This window comes from Ciconia boyciana, chromosome 25, assembly GCF_034638445.1.
Source record: "Ciconia boyciana chromosome 25, ASM3463844v1, whole genome shotgun sequence".
Taxonomy (NCBI): Eukaryota; Metazoa; Chordata; class Aves; order Ciconiiformes; family Ciconiidae; genus Ciconia; species Ciconia boyciana.
Genome location: NC_132958.1, coordinates 267,213 through 289,845, shown reverse-complemented (window position 1 = coordinate 289,845; position 22,633 = coordinate 267,213). Strand labels below are relative to the sequence as shown.

General features: G+C 63.5%; 1 protein-coding gene across 1 annotated transcript; it reads right to left on the bottom strand.

The window, feature by feature from the left end:
* Positions 1-340: 340 nt before the first annotated feature.
* On the bottom strand, positions 341-18,382 carry TCF7L1 (transcription factor 7 like 1). Its single transcript, XM_072846047.1, is given in 14 exon segments — positions 341-1,496; positions 1,570-1,630; positions 1,975-2,082; positions 2,396-2,555; positions 2,647-2,790; positions 3,250-3,333; positions 3,649-3,751; positions 4,464-4,596; positions 4,752-4,835; positions 16,932-16,951; positions 16,954-17,027; positions 17,029-17,059; positions 17,942-18,002; positions 18,081-18,382. Coding segments are annotated over 14 exon segments (1,731 nt in total). The 5' UTR covers positions 18,279-18,382; the 3' UTR covers positions 341-1,026.
* Positions 18,383-22,633: the final 4,251 nt, after the last annotated feature.

Sequence of the window (22,633 nt, the reverse complement as noted above, 5' to 3'; positions counted from 1 at the left end):
ACACCAGTAACTCGCACTCCTCAGCTTCTCAGGCACCCCCTGAACTGGTTTAACCTGATCCCCCGCGTCCCGCTGCCCATAGCTCTCCAGCAAACCATATGCTGCCTGCTCGCTCCATCACAGTTCGTGATGGACACCCCAAAATCGCCCTGCGCCCATCGATGGAGGCATCTGAGCGATGCTGGGGCCATGCCTGGCCCTGTGCCCTGCTCTGGGGCTGGACCAGAGCCCCATCCTGAGACACTTCCCGGGGCATGGTGACGCTCGAGCGCTGGCGGGGAGAAGGTGGCAATGGGCAAGGAGCGAGTGCTTCCCCCACTGACCACGCTCACGCAGCAAGTTGCAGCTGTAGTTTTATTTCCTTTTGTGAAAAATAACAGGGTTTCAAGGGGAAAAACCCCCCACCCAGGGCTCAGCCCCGGATCCTGCCCACCCCAGCACAACCGCGGGAAGGAGCAGGGCCGATGGCGCAGCATCCTCAGGGCAGGGTCCGGCTCCTTGCCGGGACGGAGCGAAGGCAATCACCGTGGCTGGGAGCAGAGCCGCAGGACGGGAGGACTTGGGAGCATCCGGAGGCACTGGGTCGGTAGCTGGTGTTTCTGCTCTTGCCTCCAGGACGGAGCGCCGGCCCCAGCTCGATGCCCGCCGCGTTCGGTGCCGGCATGCCCGTGCATGGGAGCGCCGGGCTGTCGGCATCACTGTGCCCTGCAGCAGTGACGGGCGCTCGGCTTGCGTCCACGGTCAGCTCGCAGGAGATTTCCATTGTTGGCAGCTTGTGGAGGGTTTTTTTTCTCTTTTTTTTTCCTTTTTTTCCTTTTTTTAATAAAAACGGTCTTTAGGTCGACTGCTGGCAGCAGCTCTGAGCAGAAAGCCCTTTCCTCCAGAGTCTGCTTACAAAAGAGTTCAGAAAGGGTCAAATATTGACCAATAATGGTTTTGGCTGCATTTGAATCTTGATTGTGGCTTCTGCAATGTACAGCAGGGAGGGGATGGACAGGACGGGATGAGGGGGGACGAGTTTTTCCCTTAGTCAGCAGGTTTGGTGACCAGGGAAAGGGGCTGCGTTTGCAGCACGGCAAGGGCAGCCTGCGGGGACGGGATGGTGGCCGCGAAGGACGGAGGCGAGGACAGGAGAGCTGTGGAGGGCACCGAGGTGAAGGGAATGGGTCTGGAGAGGAGTGAGGGCGGGCTGCCGAGGCTCGAGGAGGAGGAAGAGGAGGAAGAGGAGGAGGAGGAGGAAGAAGAGGCGCCTTTGCCCGAGAGGAAGGCGGCCGAATGCACGGTGAGCTGAGCCCTGGCCTCCGGCTTGGTGGTGAGCGAGAGGGGCTGAGCCTGTTCCGAGTGGGTGGCAGCCGGCGCGGCCGGGGATGCCAGGGCGGCCGATGGCGTGGCGGGCGAATCCAGCATGCTGCCGTGGGAGGACGCGGGGCTGTCGCACGGTTTCTCGACCGGCAGGTACTGCACGCACGGCTTCTTGCTCTTGGATGCCAGGGAGCCTGCGAACGATGGAGGACGGTGTGAGCGGCCGAAAGCCAGAGGAGGGAGGAGGCTGACGGGGGGGATACTCACTCTCCGTGTCGTGGCTTTGCTGCTGGGCCAGCTTCTCTCGCTTTCTCTTCTTTTTCTTGCCCTGGAAAACATTATAAAGTCCTTATGTGTCTTTCTGCCACTGGAGAGCCCTTGGGAGCTGCTCGACGGATGAGACCTCGGGGAGAAACGGGGCTGATGGTGCCTCAGAGCAGCTCGCAGGGATGCAGGAGCTGCTTAGGGTGGCAGAGCATCCCCCGGCGACTCAGCACCATCACCCACCACCCCTAGCACCCCAAACACCGACTTCCCCGAGCACAGCAAGCAACCTCCCACCAGCCAAACCCTCTGGGAGAGGAGCCATCCGGGAACCCGGCAAGCGGACAGGAGGTGAGACCTCCTCCCGGCTGGTCCCTGTGGCCACGGGGCTCGGGGGGCTACACTTACGTAGTTGTCCCGCGCCGACCACGTCGGGTAGAGCTGCGAGTGCAGCTGCCGCTCTTTCCGTGCGAGCTCGTAGTACTTCGCCTGCTCCTCCCGCGACAGCGAGTGCCACTGCAGGGGGGGAAAAGACCACGCTGCACGCCCCAAAGCCACGCTGCACGCCCCAAAGCCATGCTGCTGGCCCCCAGGACACACTGCCCTGGGGCTGCAGGGCTCCCAGCCAGCCCCAGCACGTTGCCATCCTGTTGCCACCCAGGTCCCCACCAGGTCCTTGGGATCTCCTGGGCTGGCGATGCCCCAGGACAAGGGATCGAGCCATGGGGAGAGGTGGAGTAAAGGGGACCGAAAAGCCATTTTAAGGTCACAAACGGGCAGCACGTGGGCACAAAGCCCACGGGACAAAGCCCGAGGGAGATGCCTGTACCCGTCTGCCCAGGATCTGGTTGATGGCAGCGCTCTCCTTCAGCGTGCACTCGGCCACCACCTTGGCCCTCATCTCCTTCATGTACAACATGAAGGCGTTGAGCGGCTTCTTGATGTGGGGTTTCTTCTCCTCTTCCTTCTTCACAGTGACGGGGGATTTCCTGCAATGAGCAAGAGGGTGGGTCAGGACCTGCTGATGCCCTGGGGACAAGCTCCCGTCCCCGGGGCCATCCCTTCCCATCCCCGACTCACGAATTGCCTCCGGGGCTGACACTGGGCTGGGTGGGTTCCTGCTTCACGATGGGCGAGACGATGGTCGGGTGTGGGATGCCCGAGGGGTGCAGCCCGTGGGTAGGTGGTGGGACCATGTGTGGGGAGAAACGGCTGGACATCAAACTGCAGCGGAGGGAGCGGGAGGGGAGGGCTCGTCAGCTCCCCACGGGCACCAACAGCCCCCGGTTTCTACCCCAAACCCTCCTGAGAACCTCCTGGGTTGAGAGACCACCAGCCCCAACCCAGCTGGGGTCTGGTTTTACACTGGATCCTGCCCCAGCTTGCAGGACGGTAACATAGACCCAACCTAAGCGATGCCCTGAGCTCACGGGACGTTGCTTTTCCCCCACAGAATCACCTGTGGGGACCATCTGCACCCTCCCAGGGGTATTTTCAGCCGAGGAGGCCACCTCAACCTCCTGGGGCTGGTCTGTGCCCGTGCAGAGCAGGGTGTCCCCAGGAGCACCCGCTGCCGATGCTGCTGCGGGGCCGAGTCCTGCATCGTCCCCAGGGAAGTGGCCAAAAACCCGCTGCCAGCTCCGGGATACCCAAGGAGGGTCCCTCGTCCCTGCCGAGACCCACCTGGACATGGAGGCGTTCATGGCGAGGGCAGGGTAGGGGTGCCGAAAGCCACCGGGAGGGATGGAGTACACGGGTTGTCCTTGCCTGCAAACGCACAAGCTTTAGTGGAAAAAATATCCCTCCCCCGTTCACGGGGGCCCTCGGACCGCTCCCTGGCTGATCTCCATCCCACCGATTCCCAAAATTTCCAGTGGTGGGGAGTCCCTCCCTTCCCAGCCCCTGGAGCTCTTCCATCCCACCAAGCTCACCGTGGCAAAGGCAGATAAAGTGGGAAGAGGAGGAGGGTCTCGGGGGGACGTGGGGTTCAGGGGGACACAGGGCTCACAGGACCTGCCCAGGGACAGACAGGGACACGGAGGTGGGAGCGAGCGCCCAGCCCAGGGTCGAGCCCATCCTTACTGCGGCACGAGCCAGCCCAGCGGGTGCGGGATCTGGCCCACGGCTCCTGGCGACAGCGGGTAATAGGGGGGCAGCTCGGACGGGTGCGGCGGCCGCGGGATTCCTGCGGAGGGAGGGAGGGACGAAGGGGAAGCGGTGTTAAAACATGGACGTGGCGGCCTCCGAGCACCCGGTCTGCCTCTGAGTGACCCGTCTGCCTCCGAGCACCCCATCTTCCTCCGAGCACCCCATCTTCCTCCGAGCACCCCATCTCTCTCCAAGCATCCTGCCTGCTGCTGAGCACCCCGTCTCCCTCCCAGCACCCCATCTCTCTCCAAGCACCCTGTCTGCCTCTGAGTGACCCATCTGCCTCCGAGCACCCTCCCTTTGAGCACCCTGTCTGCCTCCGAGCATCCCATCTGCCTCCGAGCATCCTGCCTGCTGCTGAGCACCCCGTCTCCCTCCAAGCACCCTGTCTCCCTCTGAGCACCCCATCTCTCTCTGAGCATCCTGTCTGCTGCCATGCATCACATCTCCCTCCGAGCACCCCATCTCCCCCTGTCTGGAGCACCGGGAGAGGATGCTGGGATAACCACAATGGAGACCTGGAGGGATCCCCATGCACCCCAACCAAATCTACGACCAGGCAAGGACCCATCCCCGGCCACCGGCCACGTCCCCTTCCCACCACCCAGGGACCAGGCTGTGAAAACCATCCGGGAAGCAGGGGACCATCCGACGGAGAGCACCGCGTTCCCAGCACGGCACCGATACCGTCACCGTCCCTTTGCTCACCCGAACGTGTCTGATGCCATCTCCCCCCGCCCTGCGCTCACCCGTCTTTGGGTCGATCTCCGGTGAGAGGTGGCCGGGCGGCGAGCCTGGCGAGAAGTGGTCGTTGCTGTAGGTGATGAGCGGCGTCAACGGGTGCATGTGATGGGCGTGCTGCACCACCGGGACCTTGTTCGACTGCGGGGCAGCGAGGGAGAGCACGTGGGAGGGCGAAACAACGGCCACCCCCTAACCCCGCCCCGCCGTGGGCATCGTATCAGCATCACGGGCGGCTGGAGCGGGATTTTCCCCCGGGAAACCCAGTCACCTCCGTGGGATTCGGCTGCTCTTACCAAGTGCGCGGGCGAGGGCGAGCGGCTGTCCTTCAGCGTGGCGCCGGCGGGCACGTCCAGCAGCGGCCACTTCATCTGCAGGTACTGCAGGAGAGCCGGGCTGACACCCTCCGCCAGCCCCAAAACAAACACCCCCCAACCCCAGCTGCACGCTCGGCCGGGGACACCCCAACCCATGGAGGACACCGTGGGCTGGTGGCAAAGGGGTTTTGGGGGCACACGGGGCTGTTTTCAGCCCTACAAGCCCCTGCGGACCCGTAAATGGTGCAAAGCCCCAAATCCTAAATCCCAGGTCTCCACCCTAAATGGTGCAAAGCCCCAACCTCCACCCCAAACGATGCAAATCCCCACATCCCAAACCCCAAATCTCCGCTCCAAATGGTGCAAAGCCCCAGGTCCCAAACCCCTGCCCCAAATGGTGCAAATCCCAACCCCTGCTCAGCGCTGCCTTGCCGGGAAGCCACGAGGCCCCCACCTGCCCTCCCCACCCACCTGCACCGATGCCGCCTTTCCCTGCCCCAAAACCAGGCTTTTTGAGACACGGTGATGCCCGGGGCAGCACAGCACAAGCCGCGATCGCCCGTGGGGCTCAGCCCCGGGGGGGTCCCCGTGCCGGGGGGTGCCCTCCCTGTCCCCGGGGCACCGGCACCAACCCCGAATTGCCGGAGTGCGAGAAACCAGACCCATATTGCAATGAAGGGTGAGGGGAGGCAAATATGGAGCTTTTTTGGGGGTTTCACCCGTCCCTGGGTTAAACTTTGCTGTGACACACAGGTTTGTCTCCCCTGTCCCGTCTGTTTACGGCACGGGACGTAAGCGGCCCCCGAAAGAAAGGTGCTTTGTGTTGTGTTTTTCAGGGAGGGGGGCCGGAGGCATTTCCCGGCAGACGGCGGGAGGGAGGCACGTCCCGCGAGATGCCGGGGCTGGGGAATGTGGCCTGGACGGGCCGCAGCTGCGCGCAGGAATTTCCCCGCCGTACAAACCTTCCTGATCCGAAGCAGCTGGAAGGAAAACCCAGCGAGGAGCTGCGGGGAGCGTTAACTCTTCCACGGCTGGACAGATGCATCCCTGCCTGCATTGCCTCCTGCAGCCCCCCAAAGTGTCCTGTATCCCCCCCGCATCACCTCCCGCTTTCCTCCAGTCTCCAGTATCTCCCCTGCATCCCCTCCTGCACCTCCAGTACAACCCCGACATCCATTCTGCATCTCCTGCATCCCCTCCCGCACCTCCAGTATCCCTCTTGCCCCTCCAGTATCCCCTCCTCCATCCCCAGTATAGCCCTCCCCCACCTCCAGTATCCCCCTCCCCCATCTCCAGTGTCCCCTTCTTGCATCTCCAGTAACCCCCGCGACGTCTCCAGTATCCCCCTGCATTTCCAGTATCCCCCTGCATCTCCAGTAACCCTCCCTACTTCTCCAGTATCCCCCTGCGTCTCCAGTAACCCCCTACGTCTCCAGTATCCCCCCTGCATTTCCAGTATCCCCCTCCTCCATCTCCAGCATCCCCCATCCCACCCCCGTCCTGCCGGCACTCGGCCCTGCACCGCCGGGCACCCCGCACCTCTGGGTAAGCTACAACCCCACAACACGTCCCGCGGCACTGCTCGTGGGGATGATCCTGCTGGCAAACTGAGGCCACCCCGTGCCGATGGCACTGCCGCGAAGGCACTGCAGGAAACCCCACCGGCCACGGCGCAGTCCTGACGAAGCCCGGTATGAGGATTTCCCGTGACCCAACCGTTCCTGCAGCCACCGGCACGGGGGATCCCCTAAAAACCTGCTTCGCCTAAACCAGGCACCCCACGTCCCATCTCCATCCCGCGCACGGGGATGCTCCAGCATCCTGGTCCCGATGCCTCCGCGCGCTCTCCCCGAGGAGATTTTTGGCACCGCTGGGATAATAGCGGCAAGATGGACCCGTCAGCGCTGGAGAGCCGTAACTGGATCCGGCCCTCAGCCGCTCCTCGGAAGGCCGGTTGTGGAGGAGGCAGGGAGCCAGGGCGCCGTGCACGCTCGGAGCACGCTTGGTATGCGAGCAGCCCCGTGACCCACGCGGGCTCGCACCGTGACCTGCCGCACACCCTGCGCTCCCCAGTACAGTAGGAGCCGTTTCCTGAAGCGCTGGCTTTGATGCGTCCTCCAAATCTGGGTGATCAAAGACGCTGGGCTGCGGCGGGGAAGCCCCGGGGTCTGGCTGCCGTACAACTCCGGGCTGGTTCCAAAGAGCCGAGCGCCGCCGCTGCCGCCCTGCGCACCACCGACGCTGCGGCGTCGCGTGGACAGGGAGAGGGTTTTGGCTAGAGATGCTCCCGGGCTGGCTGCGGTGGCATCCGCGGCTGGGGTGATGCGTGATGTGCCCCGGCGTCCCCACGGCAGTAGCGGGGTGATGCACGAGGTGCCCCAACATCCCCGTGGCCGTGCCAGGGCGATGCAGGGGATGCCCCGACATCCCCACGGATGCTCCACCATCCCCACAGCCGCCCCGTGGTGATGCATTACAGTGCCCTGAGCGTCCCCACGGCTGCACTGGGGCAACGCACGAGATACCCCGGCCTCTCCGTGATGGTACACAGGGCAACGCCTGAGACGCCCTGCGCATCCCCATGGCTGTGCCTGGGTGATGCACAAGATGTCCCGACATCCCTATGTCCATGCCCAGGGCGATGCACAAGGTGCCCGGAGCATCCCTGCAGCCGTGCCAGGGTGACGCGCGGGACACCCCAACATCCCCGTGGCTGTACTGGTCCAATGAATGAGATGCCCTGGGCATCCCCATGGCTGTGCTTGGGTGACACAGGAGATGTCCCGACACCCCCACGACCGTGCCCGGGGTGATGCACGAGGTGCCCAGAGCATCCCTGCAGCCGTGCCAGGGTGACGCGCGGGACACCCCAACCTCCCCATGGCCGTGCCAAGCCAACACACAAGATGCCCTGAGTGTCCCCGTGTGCTTGGGTGACACAGGAGATGTCCCGACACCCCCACGACCATGCCCGGGGTGATGCACGAGATGCCCTGAGCATCCCTGCAGCCGTGCCAGGGTGACGCGCGGGACACCCCAACCTCCCCGTGGCTGTACTGGTCCAAGACACGAGATGCCCTGAGCGTCCCCACGGCTGCGCTGGGACACCACGTGTGATATCCTGACATCCCCGGGACCGTGCCCGGGGCGATACACGAGATGCCCCGAGCAGCCCCGTAGCCACGCTCGGATGAGGCACACCGTGCCCCACCATCCCTACCACCGCGCCGGGGTGACGCCGCACGTGGTCCCCCGCCACCCCCGGGGCCGCGCCGGGGCGAGGCAGGAGATGCCCCCCGCGTCCCCGACGGGCGCCTTCGGCTCCGCCTCGCCGTCCCCTGCCCGCTGCCCCCATCACAAAGGGGGCTTTCTCGTCTATTCTGTAAGCGGAGAAGCCGCTGGGGGACGGCGGCTGGGGAAAGGCCGGGTATATAAAAGGCTGCTTCTCATTTTGAAGCCGTTTCAGGAGGCCGGGGAGGGGAGAGGAAGGGGGGGACCCTTTCAAAATATACAAAGAGGGGGGGAGCTGGCGAACGGTTCAGTGGTAATGTGGAAAAATGAAGCCCCCCCCCCTTCCCCTCGGCCCCAGCCTGGACACAGCTCCCACTGTACCACCACGTGCGGGAACCGCGCGCGAGCGGCAGATTGGAGCTATTAAAAAAAAAAGAAGAAAATAGTTGAAAATCGGTCACATTCCAGAGAGATTAGAGCAAGTTCTGGTTCCTCTTACCAGCCACCCCCCAATTAAAAGCAGGGAGTTAACCCCTTCCCTGCCGGAGCTGTAGGACCACAATGAAGCCTCCTGTCTATCTGTCCGTCCCCTCCCTGGGGTGGGGTGAGCCCCCGCCAGCAGCCGCCCCGTGGCCCCAGCAGCCGGAGGAAGGGTTGGCGGCGGTGTGCCGGGGGCCAGCGTGCCGGGGGGGGTCGTGCCGCGTGGCAGCAGCGGCGGCGTTTCGCCTCCGCGCTCGGGAAGGAGGCGCAAACGCCGCAGGAACCCCTAATGCCCAATTAGGGTCTTTAATGAGCGGATTTCCTCTCCTCTTCCGCGCGCGGGGCTCGATCCCGGCTGAGACATTTTCCCTGGGAAGGGGGAAAAGCGCCGCTAGAAAAGTCCTGGCTGGCGACAGGGCTGGTGTCGCGTGTCCCAGCATTGCGTGTCCCACTGTGGCGTGTCCCGGCGTGGCACGACCCAGCATCGCGTGTCCCGGCGTTGTATGTCTGGGCATGACGCGTCCCAGGATTCCATCTCTCGGCGTTGCGTGTCCCGGCTTCACGTGTCCCAGCATCGCGTATCTTGGTGTCGCATGTCCCAGCATCACGTGTCCCGGGATTGCACGTCCCGGCATCACGTGTCCTGGCATCGCGCGTCCCAGGATTGCGTATCCCGGCGTTGCCTGTCCTCCTGTCATCGCGCATCCCGGCGCTGCACATCCCAGCATCACTCGTCCCGACATCGCGTGTCCCAGCAAGACGGCGCGGGGTCGCAGCAGGCTCCTCTCTGCCGGGCTCGAAGGCTCAGGCTCGGCGGCCACCGGCCTCTCGTTTTGGGAGAGAAAAGGTCCGTTTGGGACCCGAGCTGATGTTTTTCCGGGTAAAACGCTACCCGCAGACGCCGGGGGCGGAAAGCCTCCGCGCTGGCTTTTCCCTTTGCCTGCGCGTGCTCCAGCCCGGAGGTGACCCCGCAGGAACCACCGGCGCCGCGGAGAAGATCCACGTGATGCCGGCACCCGGCCGCTTCATATCCCCATCCCAAAAACCCCACGGACGAGTTGGAAAGCATCCAGGGAAGCATCGCGCTGGCACATCCTCGACGTCCATCCCTCCCACGCCACCTCCGTCCCCAGCAGCAGCCTGGGGCAGGTGGTGGGGGACAGTGACCCCACATCGCCCATCCCCACACCATCGCCTTTTCCAGCCCAAATTCCCAGGGCTTTGCAAAGCCTCTGGGCTCGGCAAGCCCGAACGCGGCCCCGCCGCAGCCCCCGCCGATCCCCCCCAGCCTTCCTCGCTCCCAGCCTGTTTACACAGCTGCAGGATAACTGACAGCTCGCCCTTCCCCCTCCCACCTCCGCTCCGGCCCTTTTTCCCCAAAATACACCCCAAAACCGTGCCGGGGGAGAAGGGAAAGGCCGAGTATTGGGGCGGCAAATGGGGTTTTATGGGATGTTTAACAGAACCCCTGAAAATCTTTATCCGGTCCCGCAGCATCCCAAGATCCCAGCGCTGAGCGGCATCACCAGCTCGTTTGGGTTAAAACCAACCAAGTTTGGCTGCTAACAGCCAGGGAGAGGTGAGATTTTTGAGGGAAATGGGTTTTCTACATTGTCTGATTTGAGAAAACTTTGTGCCTGGGAGCAAAAAGCTGGAAACCCCCCAAATCTTCCCCGGCAGGAGGTCTCGGGGCTGCAATGCCGGGGATGCTGCGAAGGTTTTGGTGCAAAGTGAGATGTGGGGAGGGGGTGTGCAGGTGCTGAGCCTCAAAACAGGGGAAAAAACAGGGGAGGGGGAAGGGGAAAAAGGGGGAGGAGGGAGAAAAAGGGGGAGGAGGGAGAAAAAGGGGGGGAGGAGGGAGAAAAAGGGGGGGAGGAGGGAGAAAAAGGGGGGGAGGAAAGGGGAGGGGAAGTCCTTCCTGAAGGCAATCACAGGATGGGGAAAGCGAGTCCCACTTAGGGGAAAAGGAAAGCGAACGGGCTGGCAACACACCAGCCGCGGGGGGTTTGGTCCCCGGGGAGCTGGAAATGAAGGCAAGGAAGGGGCTGGAGAGAAAGGGAAAGAGGGGACCCCGTTTCTCGCCTTCCTGCACCGGGTATCGGGTGTCCTTCGAGCTGAAATAAATCACCTTAACGCCCAAGAAAAGGGGGAAAAACCAAAAAGCATCCCGGCCCCGCACGGCCCATCGCCCGTCCCGCATCCCCGCGCGGGGAGCTGCCGCGTTCTGCTGCCCTGCGGATAATTAGGGAGGGAGAAATCCCAATTACAGCAGGGATTTACAGCCCAAGAAACAAGCCGTAAATCCTCGCCCCCCCTCCCCACCTCGCTCCCCTCCAAGCTGCTTCCCAGCCAAATAATCTCCTCCAGATGTTGGCCGCGAACGCCGGGACGGCAGTTTCCAGCGGGGATGAGACCGTTTGGGGGGGGTCTCCTGTGTCCCCGCATCCCACCAAGGAGAACCCCAAAAATTCCTGGTGAGGTTATTTCTTTCCCATCAGGGTTTAAGGTTTTTAAAGGGCTTCGAAGGGGCAATATGGGGCACGATGCCACGTCTCGGGCTGTCCCCACGGCTCGCGGTGTCCCCTCCCGGCATTTCTAGGGTGACACAAGCCAGGTGGGGACACTGATTTGGGGGTGGGAATGGGTGCTGCGCTGGGAGTTTGCAACCCCTCAATAAAGGATGCTCGACCGTTCCCACGACGCAGCCCAAACCCATCAGCCGGTGGCACGCAGACACCAGCATGAACTGGGTGGGAAATGCCAACGGCGCCGGGATGGGAAACCAGAAAAAAAGGCTGGGAGCTGAAAAATAAGCCCCCCAAAAAACCCCATTTGGGATGAGCTCGGAGAGGCGGCGCTTAAAGCCGACCTTATCTCGAGCCACAGATCCCCGTGTCGCCGTGCCGGGGATGCCGGGTGGCATCTGCTGAACAGCTTGGCCCCGGCCGCAGCTCCGCTGAGGAAGGCGGCCAGAGGAAAGGCGGGATGGGAGGGATGGAAGGAAGTGGGATGAGGCTCGCGGGGGCTGGAGCATCGCCAGGACGCCGGCCGGGCTGGCTCCCAGGCAGCCCATGGGGCGCAGCCTCATCCCAAAGTGACCTCGGCGCGGGGACGCCCCGAGCGTCCCCCACGCGTGGACGCCCCAAGCATCCCTCGCCCGTGGATATCCCTCGCATCCCTCGCCCGTGGGTGCCCCCAGCATCCTCCACGCGTGGACGCCCCACGCATCCCTTGCCTGTGGATACCCCGAGCATCTCTCGCCCGTGGGTGCCCCGAGCATCCCTCACGCACGCACCCAGCCACCGAAAAAGAAATGAGCGGCGCAAGCCGGGACCCCGGACCCCCAGCAGTTCCCTCTCCGCTCCCCAAACCTGGCGGCAACAAGTTTTCCCCGCTGCCCCGAGGCTTTTGTCTGCAGCTTTCAGCTCCCGTCCATCACGCTGAATGCCTCCATTCATCCCGCATTCAGGCGGCGGCTGCATCCGCGCCGGGGGGATCCCAGCGGGTGCAAAGGGCTCATCCCCGCCCCGGCAAAAAAAAATCCCACTCCCTCCGAAGCCCCCCCCGAGCATCCTTGGTCTCGGGGGGACGCGACATGCGATGCCCAGCTGGGGAAGGTGTTTTAACGGACTTTGGCACTGGTAAAATGTTTAAGATCCCATCCAAGGTATGGGGATGACGGAAAAAGTCACTCGAAGCCACGCTGCCGCGGAAATTTGGGGTGCAGAGGGTCCTGTTGCCGTGCCCCTGCCGGCCACAAACCCCATGATTTTGAGGGCTGACACCTCCAGAGATGCGTCTCTGCATCCTGCCGGGCGACGCTGCGCCCAGGCTCGGGGGAGCACCAAGGGGGTCCTGTACCCCTGGCAGCACCCATGGGACACTGGGGGTCCCGTACCCCCACCGGCAGCACCCATGGGACACCAAGGGGTCTTCTACCCCCTGGCAGCACCCATGGGACACCAGCTCACCCAGTGTCACAGCCTGCCTGCCTCCCCTGCCCTCTGCCATGGCTCCGGGCGGGATTCCCAGGGCTCAGAAATTCCCGGGGCTCGAGGATTGCCAGGGTGCACGCGCAGGGCGACATCGCTGCCACAAAACACCCCAAAAAAGAAGCAAGCCGTGAAGCCGCACATCATCCTCCCCCCTTCCTCCTCCTCCTCCCTGGGGTACCTTCACCCAGCCCATCACACCCCAACCCATCCCTCTCCCCCCAAAACACCCTCAAACCCCAATACGAGCCCGGAGAGACGGGACACGGCGTGAGCCCGACCTCCCCCTGCCCTTAACCCTCCTCTTCCTCCGGCCGGGATGCGCCGGGCGCTTCTCTCCGGGTTCCTCTTTCCCCCGCTCCCGCCAGCGACTTCAAGGAAGAAAAACTAATGAAAAGCAGCTGCTCAGAATACCAGAAAGATGATGAATGCGCGTTAAGTCCCCTTAACAAAACCAGGTCTTATGAGCGTCGCCCGGAGCACTTACTTCATTGCTTTAATTTGGGAATCGTGTTGGAAAAGGGAGGGAGGGAGAGGTTGGGGGGTTTAGTGGAAACCTCCTGGAGGTCTCATTTAGCCCCCCCCCCCCAAAAAAAACCAACCCAGGGTAATTAGCCGAATAGCATAATTAAGGAGGAGACATAAAGGGGCCATTGTGTGCAAAGGCTCAACAGGCAGGAGCACCTCGGAGTGGGGAAACTGAGGCACGGGGAGGGTTCGCTGCCGGAAGGGATGCGACCGGCCCGGCAGCTGCACAGGGCGAGATGAAGAGGGCAAAAAGTGTGAAAAATCCCTTTTTTCTTAATATTTTCCAGGTGGGGAAGAAGGCCCGCACTGCTGGGGGGGGAAATCCCAAATAAACCAGCAAATCCCAAGGAGGTGCCCGGAGCTCGACCGGCGAAGGACGAACCACCGCGGTTAGAGGATGCCGAGCACCGAGCGAGCCCCCGCAGCCGAAAAAATCCCCCCGCATCCCACCACCTCCATCCCACATCCCGACGAGCGCACGCCAAAACCCTCCCCGCTCAGCCGGAGCCGCCGCCGGAGCCTCTGGCAAGACCCGCCCGGTTTTTGGAGCAACCCTTTTTTCTTGCCAAAAATCTGTATTTTAATCATTTTTCTTGGCAGCTGCGTGTTTAAGAGGATATATTTTCTTTTGCAGACAGATATGCCTCTGTATTGCAGCCCGCGTGGGGATCGCAAGCTCATCTCGGGAACGGGGAAAAAAAGCCGAAACAAGCCCAGGTTATGTTTTTTTTTCTCATTTATTTTGGGACCGCAACCCACCGATGTGCATTAATTACACTGGCGCGCATTAATTACACTGGCGTGGCAATGGGAGCTGTTTGGGTGCCTCGGCTGAATTTCCACGCCCGAGGAAGGTTCAGGTTTATTTAAATACTCACCTCCAGACTCGAATTCCTGGGTTTAAACTGCTTTTTGGGGGAAATAATGACAATTCCGTGCGAGGGGTTTTTTTATCCGCCAACACGTGGTCTCGCCTTCGCCTTCCCGGCAGTGCCGTACCCGGTTTGGGGATGCCGAGCGGCTGGTTCCCATCGCTTCCCCTCCCCGAGCCGGGGATCGGAGGATACTGGGGTGTGATTTTGCCCCGGTACGGATCCAGCTTGTTTTGGGCTTGGGATAAAAGACGCCGGCTCCAAATGATCCCAATGGGATGGATCCAGCGCGGCAGTGACAGGGGTTTGCATCCGTCCAGCTCGTGGTGCCGGTGCTTGCCCAGAGCTTTTCCTTTCCGTCCCGCCTTGGGTACCCTTGTGTTTTTGGGAATCACGGCTCCGATGCTCCCAGGGAACCAAACCCAGCCTCGGGGGTCCCCAGTTCCCGATTCCCAGTGCACTCCTGGGGAAAACCAGCCTAAAACGCTGCTCCGAATGGCAATGCCATCATGAGACCCTGCCAAATTCCTCCGCCAGCTTAGAGGAGCCCGAAAAAACACCACCCTGGCCAGGAACCGCCAGAAAAGTGATACCGGAGGGGACATCCCAAATTTCAGGGTCCCGTTCGGAACTAACACGGGCGATACTGGAGCAAAGTGAATTAACCCAGAGAAAGGGCAGGAGCATCCTGTCGCTTCGGTGCCCAGCAACTTTGCACGGGGATGGAGGCGATTCTCCTGGTTCGGGGTGCGTGAAGCTATTGCGTTTCCAGATTTCTAAATATTTTCCAGATTTCTAAATATTTTGGAGCGGAGAGATGCAAAAGCGCTGGCTTGGCTGCCCATTACTCCAAAAAAAGTCCTCCAGCGGTTTCGCCACTGCCGCGTGCAACACCTGCATCTGCGGACGCGTCCATCCCCGGCATCCTTTGCCCGCCCCGGCTGCCTCCTCAGAGCATCTCCCAGGTACGGAGGTTATTTGGGTTTGGGGTTTTTTCCCCCCAAATCTTCCTTTTTCACACGGCAGAGTCACGCGGTTCAATCCGCAGCACCCCGGCTGAGGGATGGCAAGGACGCCATGGCCATTGGGATGGCCGGATCCTGTGGATCCGCTCATTTCCTCCAACAGCTGGGTGAAAAAATGAAGGAAACGGGGAAAAAAAAAAAAAGCTCCCAGGGCTGCTCGGTGGCCTCCCGCCTCCTACCACCTCTGTGCTTCACGTGTCGGGTCTTGCCTCGAAGCCTCCCGGGATGAGGGCGGGCGGTGGATTTGTCGGCACAGAGCTCGGCGCCCTTGGGCGATGCTGCCGTGCGGGGATGCTAGTCCCGGCCGGATGCGGTACGGGCCCGGGGACGCTGCACCCACCGGGATGCGGTCCAGGCTTGCCGGCATGACGACGTCCTGGGATCTGGGGGATCCCTGCGCCGCTGCTTTGGTGGGAGCTCGTGGAAAGGGGGGGTTTTGCTGACCGGCGCAGAGCTCAGACGCTTTCATTGCACAAGTGACCGCAGGATACGGCGAGGCCTCACCCTGCCCCGGCGGCGCAGCAAAATTCGGCTCCAAGAGCCCCCCCCGGTCGCATCGAGATGTGACGCGCGCCCGCAAAATCCTCCCAGCACCCCAAGTTCACCCCCACCACGACACCCCTCGCTTGCTCGGTGCCCCGGGCTCAGCTCCGCACAGAAACACCCCAATCCGGTGGGATTCGACCCCGATCCGGGGCTTTCCCATCCCCACCCATCCCTCCAGCCTTTCTCCAGGCTCAACATCAGGTCCAAAACAGGGATGCGACATCAGCTCCTCTCCCAGCCCCTTTTAATTAATCCCCCTTTCTGGGATTCATTAAATCTTCGTTAGTGGCCGTTTTCTACGTCTCCCAACCCCTCTCCCTTTTAATTATTCCTTATTCCTTGCCGGTACTTGGGATCGTGGCCAGTTGTGCATCATCTCCAAAATGTAGTAATACCAAAAGTGACAAATTGGGAATATAACCTTTATCCGGCACCCGGCTGCCAGCCAAACACGGGATACTTAGACAATCCGGCGGCCGGCCGGGCCCCCTGCCCTCCCCAGCCCGGGATTTACGCTCGACGGCCATTCAAACCAGTTCCTTCCAATAAAGCAAAAGCAAGAACCCCCCCCCAAAACAGAGAAAACTCCGCGCAACGCCATGGGAAAGCAGGATCCTGGCCGGCGAGCTCGCACCGGGGATTTTTAAGCCATTTTAATTGCAGCAACTTTTGCCATCCTCTATATATATAGATTCCATATGGTAACGCAGCTTCCTATAGAGCCTGAGCAAATACCAACGTGCTCCAACCCATCAGGCGTCACCACCGCGGCTCCGGGGTGAGAAATACACCCAAAAACCCACGGATGCTCCAGCCTGGGATGCAGTGGGTACCACGGCTGGGCACCGCATCCCTCCCGGGGGGCAGAGAACCCCCCCGGGGGGCAGAGAACCCCCCGCCCCCCCCGGGATGCCATCGGGGTACCGGGGAGGGGAAACTGAGGCAGGTAAGAGCTGTGGGTGGAATAGGTTGTGTTTCTAGAAGAGGTTTCTAGAGGAGGTTGATGATTCTGGACCAGGCTGGTGTTGGGGATGGTTTGGGGGTAGAGGGATGCTGTCGAGGTTGGGGGGGTCAATCCCGCTCTCCTTTGCGCCCCCCCAATCTCATGCTCGCTCAATTTGCTTAATCAGTTTTCTAAGCGCCGAAGGAGGGACAGACAATGTCAGCCCATTAAGAGCTTTAAAAAGTCGAAAGGAGCCTTTTTAAATGAGAAAAGCGGCGCAGCAGCTCAGGGTCAGGTTTCGGGGCCGGGTGCCCGGGGCGAGGCCCCCCCCCCCTCAACTCCCCCCCCCCCGCCCCGGGGTGCACCCCACCCCGGAAGGGGCAAGGTGAACCAAAAATAAGGGGAATAAACCCAATTTCTTCCCTTTTTTTTTTTACCACCAGGCGGTTGCCTTCCTTCGGGATTTGGCCAGAGCCAAAACGGGGGCTGAGCATCCCTGAAAAGGGGGTGCGGGGGGGCTGGGGGCTTCGGGGGGCACTTACGGTGCGGGCGCCGCCGGGGAGAGGGCTCCGTTGGCGAGGTAGGGGCTGCCCAGCTCGGGGAGCATCAGGAAGGGGTAGCCGGGGTAGGGGGGCCCTTAAAAACCCCCCATCTTGTTGTCGTCTGACCACTGGGGAGAGAAGGAAGGGGGGGTCAGGAGGGGGATGCTCCCACGGGGGGTGGGGGGGGGTGCTCCCATGGGGGGGCACGGATGGGAGCATGGGGGGTCATAGGTAGGACCCTCTGGGGGTGCCCAAGTCCCTTGGGGGGTCGTCGGTTCTTCTGGGGGGTCCCAGCTGCGGGGGAGGGGCGGTCCCCGCGGGAGGGGTGGGTCCTGGCGCCCGTTCCTCCGGGCGGTCCCGGTTGCAGAGGCAGGGGGCCTCATGGGTGTGAGCCCCCACTTGGGGGGCATGGATAGGTCGCTCCGGGGGTGCCCAAGTCCCTTGGGGGGTCCCTGGTTCTTCTTGGGGGTCTCAGCTGCGGGGGGGGCGCGGTCCCCGCGAGAGGGGGGTCCCGGTTGCAGAGGGTGGGGGTCTGGGCTGGCGGCAGGAGGGGTCCCGGGGTGGCGGTTCCTCCGGCGGGGGGGATCCCGGTGCTGGTCACTCCCGGAAAGGCCCCAGCAGCGGGGGTGGGGAGCCGAGCCCCGTTCTTCCGTGGGGGTGGGGGGTGGGCACCGATCCATCCGTGGGGAAGCGACCGGGGGCCGGTTACTGGGGGAGGGGGCGGGACCTGGGGCCGGTGGGGGTCAGGCTCACCGCGGGAGGGGGTCCGGGACCGGTTCCTCCGGTGGAGGAGGAGGACATCGGGGGAGGACACGGGGGCGGGGGACACGGCGGGGGAGTAGCAGGACACGGCGGGGGTGCACGGAGGGGACCCGGGGGCCACGGGGGTCCTGCCCGGAGCCGGGGGCGGAAACAAAGAAGTTGCGAAGTGTGGGATGGTCCCGGGGGGATGCGGCGGGGACCGGGAGCGGGGAGGGCGGCGGGGGGGGGACCGGGAGCGGAGCCGGTACCTTCTGCCAAATAGTCCCGCGGCTTCTGGAAACTTTCCCGGGGCTGCGGGGGCCGCTCCGCCTGCGGGGAGAGGGCGGTGAGCGGAGCGGGGCCGGGCGGGGGTCGCCTCCCCCCCGCCCCGCCATCCCCCGGGCTCACCTCGGAGTCGGAGCCGGTGCCGGTGCCGGTGCCGCGGTTCTCGGTCTCGCTGACCAAGGAGGACTTGAGCTCGTCCAGGTCCCCGTGGGCCGAGCCGCGCCCCGCGCCCTTGTCCTGCTCCTCGCCCTCGTCCTGGAAGGCGATGAGCTCGTCGGGGGCCCCCAGGTCGTCCCCCCCCGCCGGTTCCAGCTGCGGCATGGTGGGGGTCCGGCCCCGCCGCCCGCTCCGGCACCGCCGGGCCCCCGCCGCCGCCGCCGCCGCCGCCCGGGAGGGTCGGGAATGCGCGGGGCGGCGGGGGGAGGAGGAGCCCGGCTGCAAACCGACACCGCGGGGCAGGGCAGGGCGCTCGCACCGCCCCGCCGCCCGCCACCGGCTCCGCCGACCGGCCCGGCCCGGCCCGGCCCCGCTCGCGGCGGGCCGGCCCCGCTGCCCACGGAGCGCCCACGGGGCGCCAGCCGACGGCGTGTCCCCGCCACGTCCGGGGGCCACATCCCGTGCAGGACCCCCATCCCGTCCGGGCCCCTCCGTCCCGTCCGGGGGCTCCCCGGCACGTCCAGGGTCCCCCCACCGCATCCGGGGCCCCCCATCCCACCCACGGTGTCCCCATCCCATCCGGGGACCCCCACTTCATCTGTGTTCCCCCCATCCCGTTCAGGGTCCCCCCATCCCATCTGTGTTCCCCCCATCCTGCCCGGGGCCCCCCATCCCACCCACGGTGTCCCCATCCCATCCGGGGACCCCCCCACTTCATCTGTGTTCCCCCCATCCCGTTCAGGGTCCCCCCATCCCATCCGGGACCCCCCATCCTGTCCAGGGTTTCCTTATCCTGTGCAGGGTGCCCCTCCCATCTGGGTGTCCCCATCCTGTCCAGAGCCCCCCATCTCACCCAGGGCTCCCCCAGCCCACCCAGGGTGCCCCATCTGAGGTTTCCCCATCCCATCCAGGGTGCCCCTGGGACACCCCATCTGGGTGTCCCCATCCCGCCCAGGACGCCCCTCCCATCTGGGTACCCCCATCCCATCTGGGTGTCCCCCATCCTGCTTAAGCTGTCCCTACCCTGCCCCATCCTGTCCGGGTGCCCTCATCCTCTCTGGGTGCCCCTGTCCCACCCAAGGTGCGCCCATCCTACCAGGGTGTCCCTGTCCTGCCGGGGTGCCCCTACCCCATTTGGGTGCCTCCATGTAACAGGGGAACCCCCATCCCACCCAGGGTGACCCTGTCCCTCCAGGGTGGCCCCATCCCACCGAGGTGGCCCCATCCTACCCATGTGTCCCACCATACCCGAGTGTCCCCAGTCTGCCCAGGTGGCCCCATCCCAGCAGGGTGTCCTCGTCACCCACATCAGTGGGGTGCTCAGAGAAGGCTCCCCATCCCACCCCACACCAGGAGCAGGGTGCCACCATGGTGCCTGTTTAGCTCCAAGCCAGCCTGGAGGACAGACCCCACTGGAAAACCGTTTTTCCACCCTTTTTCTCGCAGGGTGGACTCGTCCCCGCCGTGACGGGGACACACGGGTGGGACGGGTGCTCATCCCACTGCCCATCACCCAAGAGGCTGCCGGGATGGCACCAAACAGGGCTTCATCCAGCATCTCCAAGCAATGGGCTTCGTCCCGTCCCATCACCCACAGCCTGACCGTGAACCCCCATCTCCGCCCGGACTTGCCACCTCCCCATTTCACCGGACACGGAGGAGAGCCCCCAAATTCCTGGTCCCCAGGGCCACAAGCCTCTCCCCACTCCTCCCCGCCAGCCCGGCAGCCCCTCGCTCTGCTCCACAAAGGTTCTTCAGTTGCCTTGCCTGAAATACTTCATGAAAAGGCTTTTGTAACATCTAAATAACTGGTGACCCCGGTCCCCCCTGCCCAAGTTTCTCAAGGAACGGCGAGAGGCAGCTGCAGGGTATCGTGCTGGCCGGCCCTTCCCAGCTCCCAGTCCTCCAGATGTTTTATTACCCTGCTTTTAATTAACATTTCCATCCATGTGCTGAATGGGGGGTTCACATCTGCCCCTTCCCAGGCGGCTCCTCGCTCGGTGTTTAGGGGTAGATGTGGCGGGGAGAGCCCTCCTGTCTGGGGTCCGGATGTGTCCGGGGGGCTGCGCGAGCCCCGGGCCGCTAACAAATATAAATAACCACTTAAAGCATTATTTTTCCCGACGTTCTCCTGGCCAGGAGATAAATAACGCATGGCATGAGTCCATGAAGGAGCGTGGAGCTGGCTGGTTGCTGGCATGGGACGTGTGGAGGGTGACCATCCCACACTGCCCGGCGCTCCACAGGTGACCCCCAGCTTTGCAGGACCCCAAGTAAAAACACGGGAGCTGGCAGCGCTGCGGTTTTGGGGTCTTTCCCAATGTTTTTTGCAAGTCCTACAAACCCAGGAGAGCCTCTACGATGGGTTTGAAGGTTGCTACCAGAAGGCAACTGGTGCGCTGGAGGCAAAACCTCATTGCAAGTCATTTCCTAAGATGTTCCCAAGACCCTCTCTGCCCTGTTAAGCAATAATTAGGAGCATCCTGGCTGGGCAGGTGGGATGGGAGGTCCATGAGGTGGAGGAGATGATGGTGGGATGGGAGGTCGGTGAGATGGAGGAGATGGTGGTGGGATGGGAGGTCCATGAGATGGAGGAAACGATGGTGGGATGGGAGGTCCATGAGACGGAGGAGATGATGGTGGGATGGGAGGTCCATGAGATGGAGGAGATGATGGTGGGATGGGAGGTCCATGAGATGGAGGAGATGATGGTGGGATGGGAGGTCCATGAGGCGGAGGAGACGATGGTGGGATGGGAGGTCCATGAGGCGGAGGAGACGATGGTGGGATGGGAGGTCCATGAGAAGGAGGAGGCAATGGCAGGGTCAAGCCCTTCAAAACCATATCACGCGATGTTCTGCCACTGTGCAGCCCAAACCGAAAAGCAATTACGGGCTCTTACGTGTGCCCCTAGGTCAGATCCCGTCACCCGGCCTTCGCCCCGGCACGTCCTGGTGTTAAAAGCTGCTGGGATCCTGGCAGCGGTGTCCCAAAGGTGCCGCGAGGCTGGGGATGGAGAAGGGAGCGGAGGCTGGGAGATGGTACGGTGGAGAAATGAGTCTCTGGAGTGGGGACAGCGGGGAGGAGGCGGGGGGGAACGCTGCCGCAGGCGGAATGCTTGGAAGTGACTCTACCAGCGAGGTGCTGCAGCTGGGACCTTCGGACATCCTGGGACCCTCAGCCACCCTGGAACCCTTGGCCACCATGGGACCCTCGGCTACGCCTGGATCCTCAGCTGCCTCAGGACCCTTGGCCACCCCAGGACCTTCAGCCACCGTGGGACCCTTGGCCACCGTGGGACCCTCAGCCACTCCAGGAACCTTGGACACCCTGGGACCCTCAGGTACCCCAGGACCCTCCGCTGTCCCATGGCCTGCAGCCACCATGGGACCCTCGACCACCCCAGGACCCTCAGCTGCCCCTGGACCCTCAGCCACCCCAGGACCTTCAGCCACCCCATCCACCATCTCCCACCCCCGTCCCACCTCCACGCTCTGCCCAGACTCCCTTCTCCCCTGGTGGCTGGGGACATGGGGGGGACACCCAGCCCCCTCCACCACCTCCCCAGCCGAAGCCTGAAGCCCCAAGGAGACAAATCCCGGCACAACACCGTCACCGTCACCGGCGCTGGGGACAAACGGGGGGTCCCAGGGGGGCTCATTAAACCCAACCTTGCCCACCCGGGGGGGCCACGGCAGCGGGACCTCGGCCCCCGGTTATTTTCCTGGTGGGTGGCGGTGACGGCTCACGGGTGGGTTTTTGACCCCGTTGCCCCCCGAGGCCGGCGGGATGGGGGTGAAACGCTGCCGGATTTTTTGGGGAGACCCTCCTGCCTCCGTGTCCCCCCCGCGTGCCCCACTTTAGGGTGACCCCAACTGCGGAGGAAGAGCTTGGAGGAAGAGCTGGGAGCGAAGCCCACTATGGGGCAGGGAAAGGGGAGCCCATGGAGGGGGGTGCAGCTGGGAGGGACACCCCAAAAATCCCCGCAGCACCCCACTCCCCACCCGGGGGCAGCATGGCTCCAGCCAGAGGTTGGCAGCTGGCTCGGGGCTGGGCTCTGGGGGGGCTGGGGAGAGGGGGAGCACCCCCCCCAGGTAACCCCCCACGAGCACCCCCGAAAGTAAATGGGGGGTCTCAGCACCCTGCTCCGAGCAGGGAAACTGAGGCACGGAGCGGGTGAGGGGTGCAGGGCGGCTGGTGGCAAAGCGGGGTACGGCGAGGCCGGAGGTGGCACTGGGGGGGGTGGCATCGCCAGGGACACGTGTCTGGGCGACCCCCTCCCCGTGGAGGCACCCCCAGTCTGGCCGTGCCCCCTGCCCTGCCTGGGGCACCCCCCCAGCTGCACCCCCCTGGTTGGGTGCCGCGCCCCTGAACCCCCCTTCCCTTCCCACAGCACCTCATTGTTGGGGTGACTCTTGGGGGGCAGAGGAGAGGACCCCCCGCGCCCAGCATGGGAAAATCTTTGTCCTGCAAAAATACCCCCCTTTCTGAACCCCGAACTCATGCGTTTCCCGAAAAAA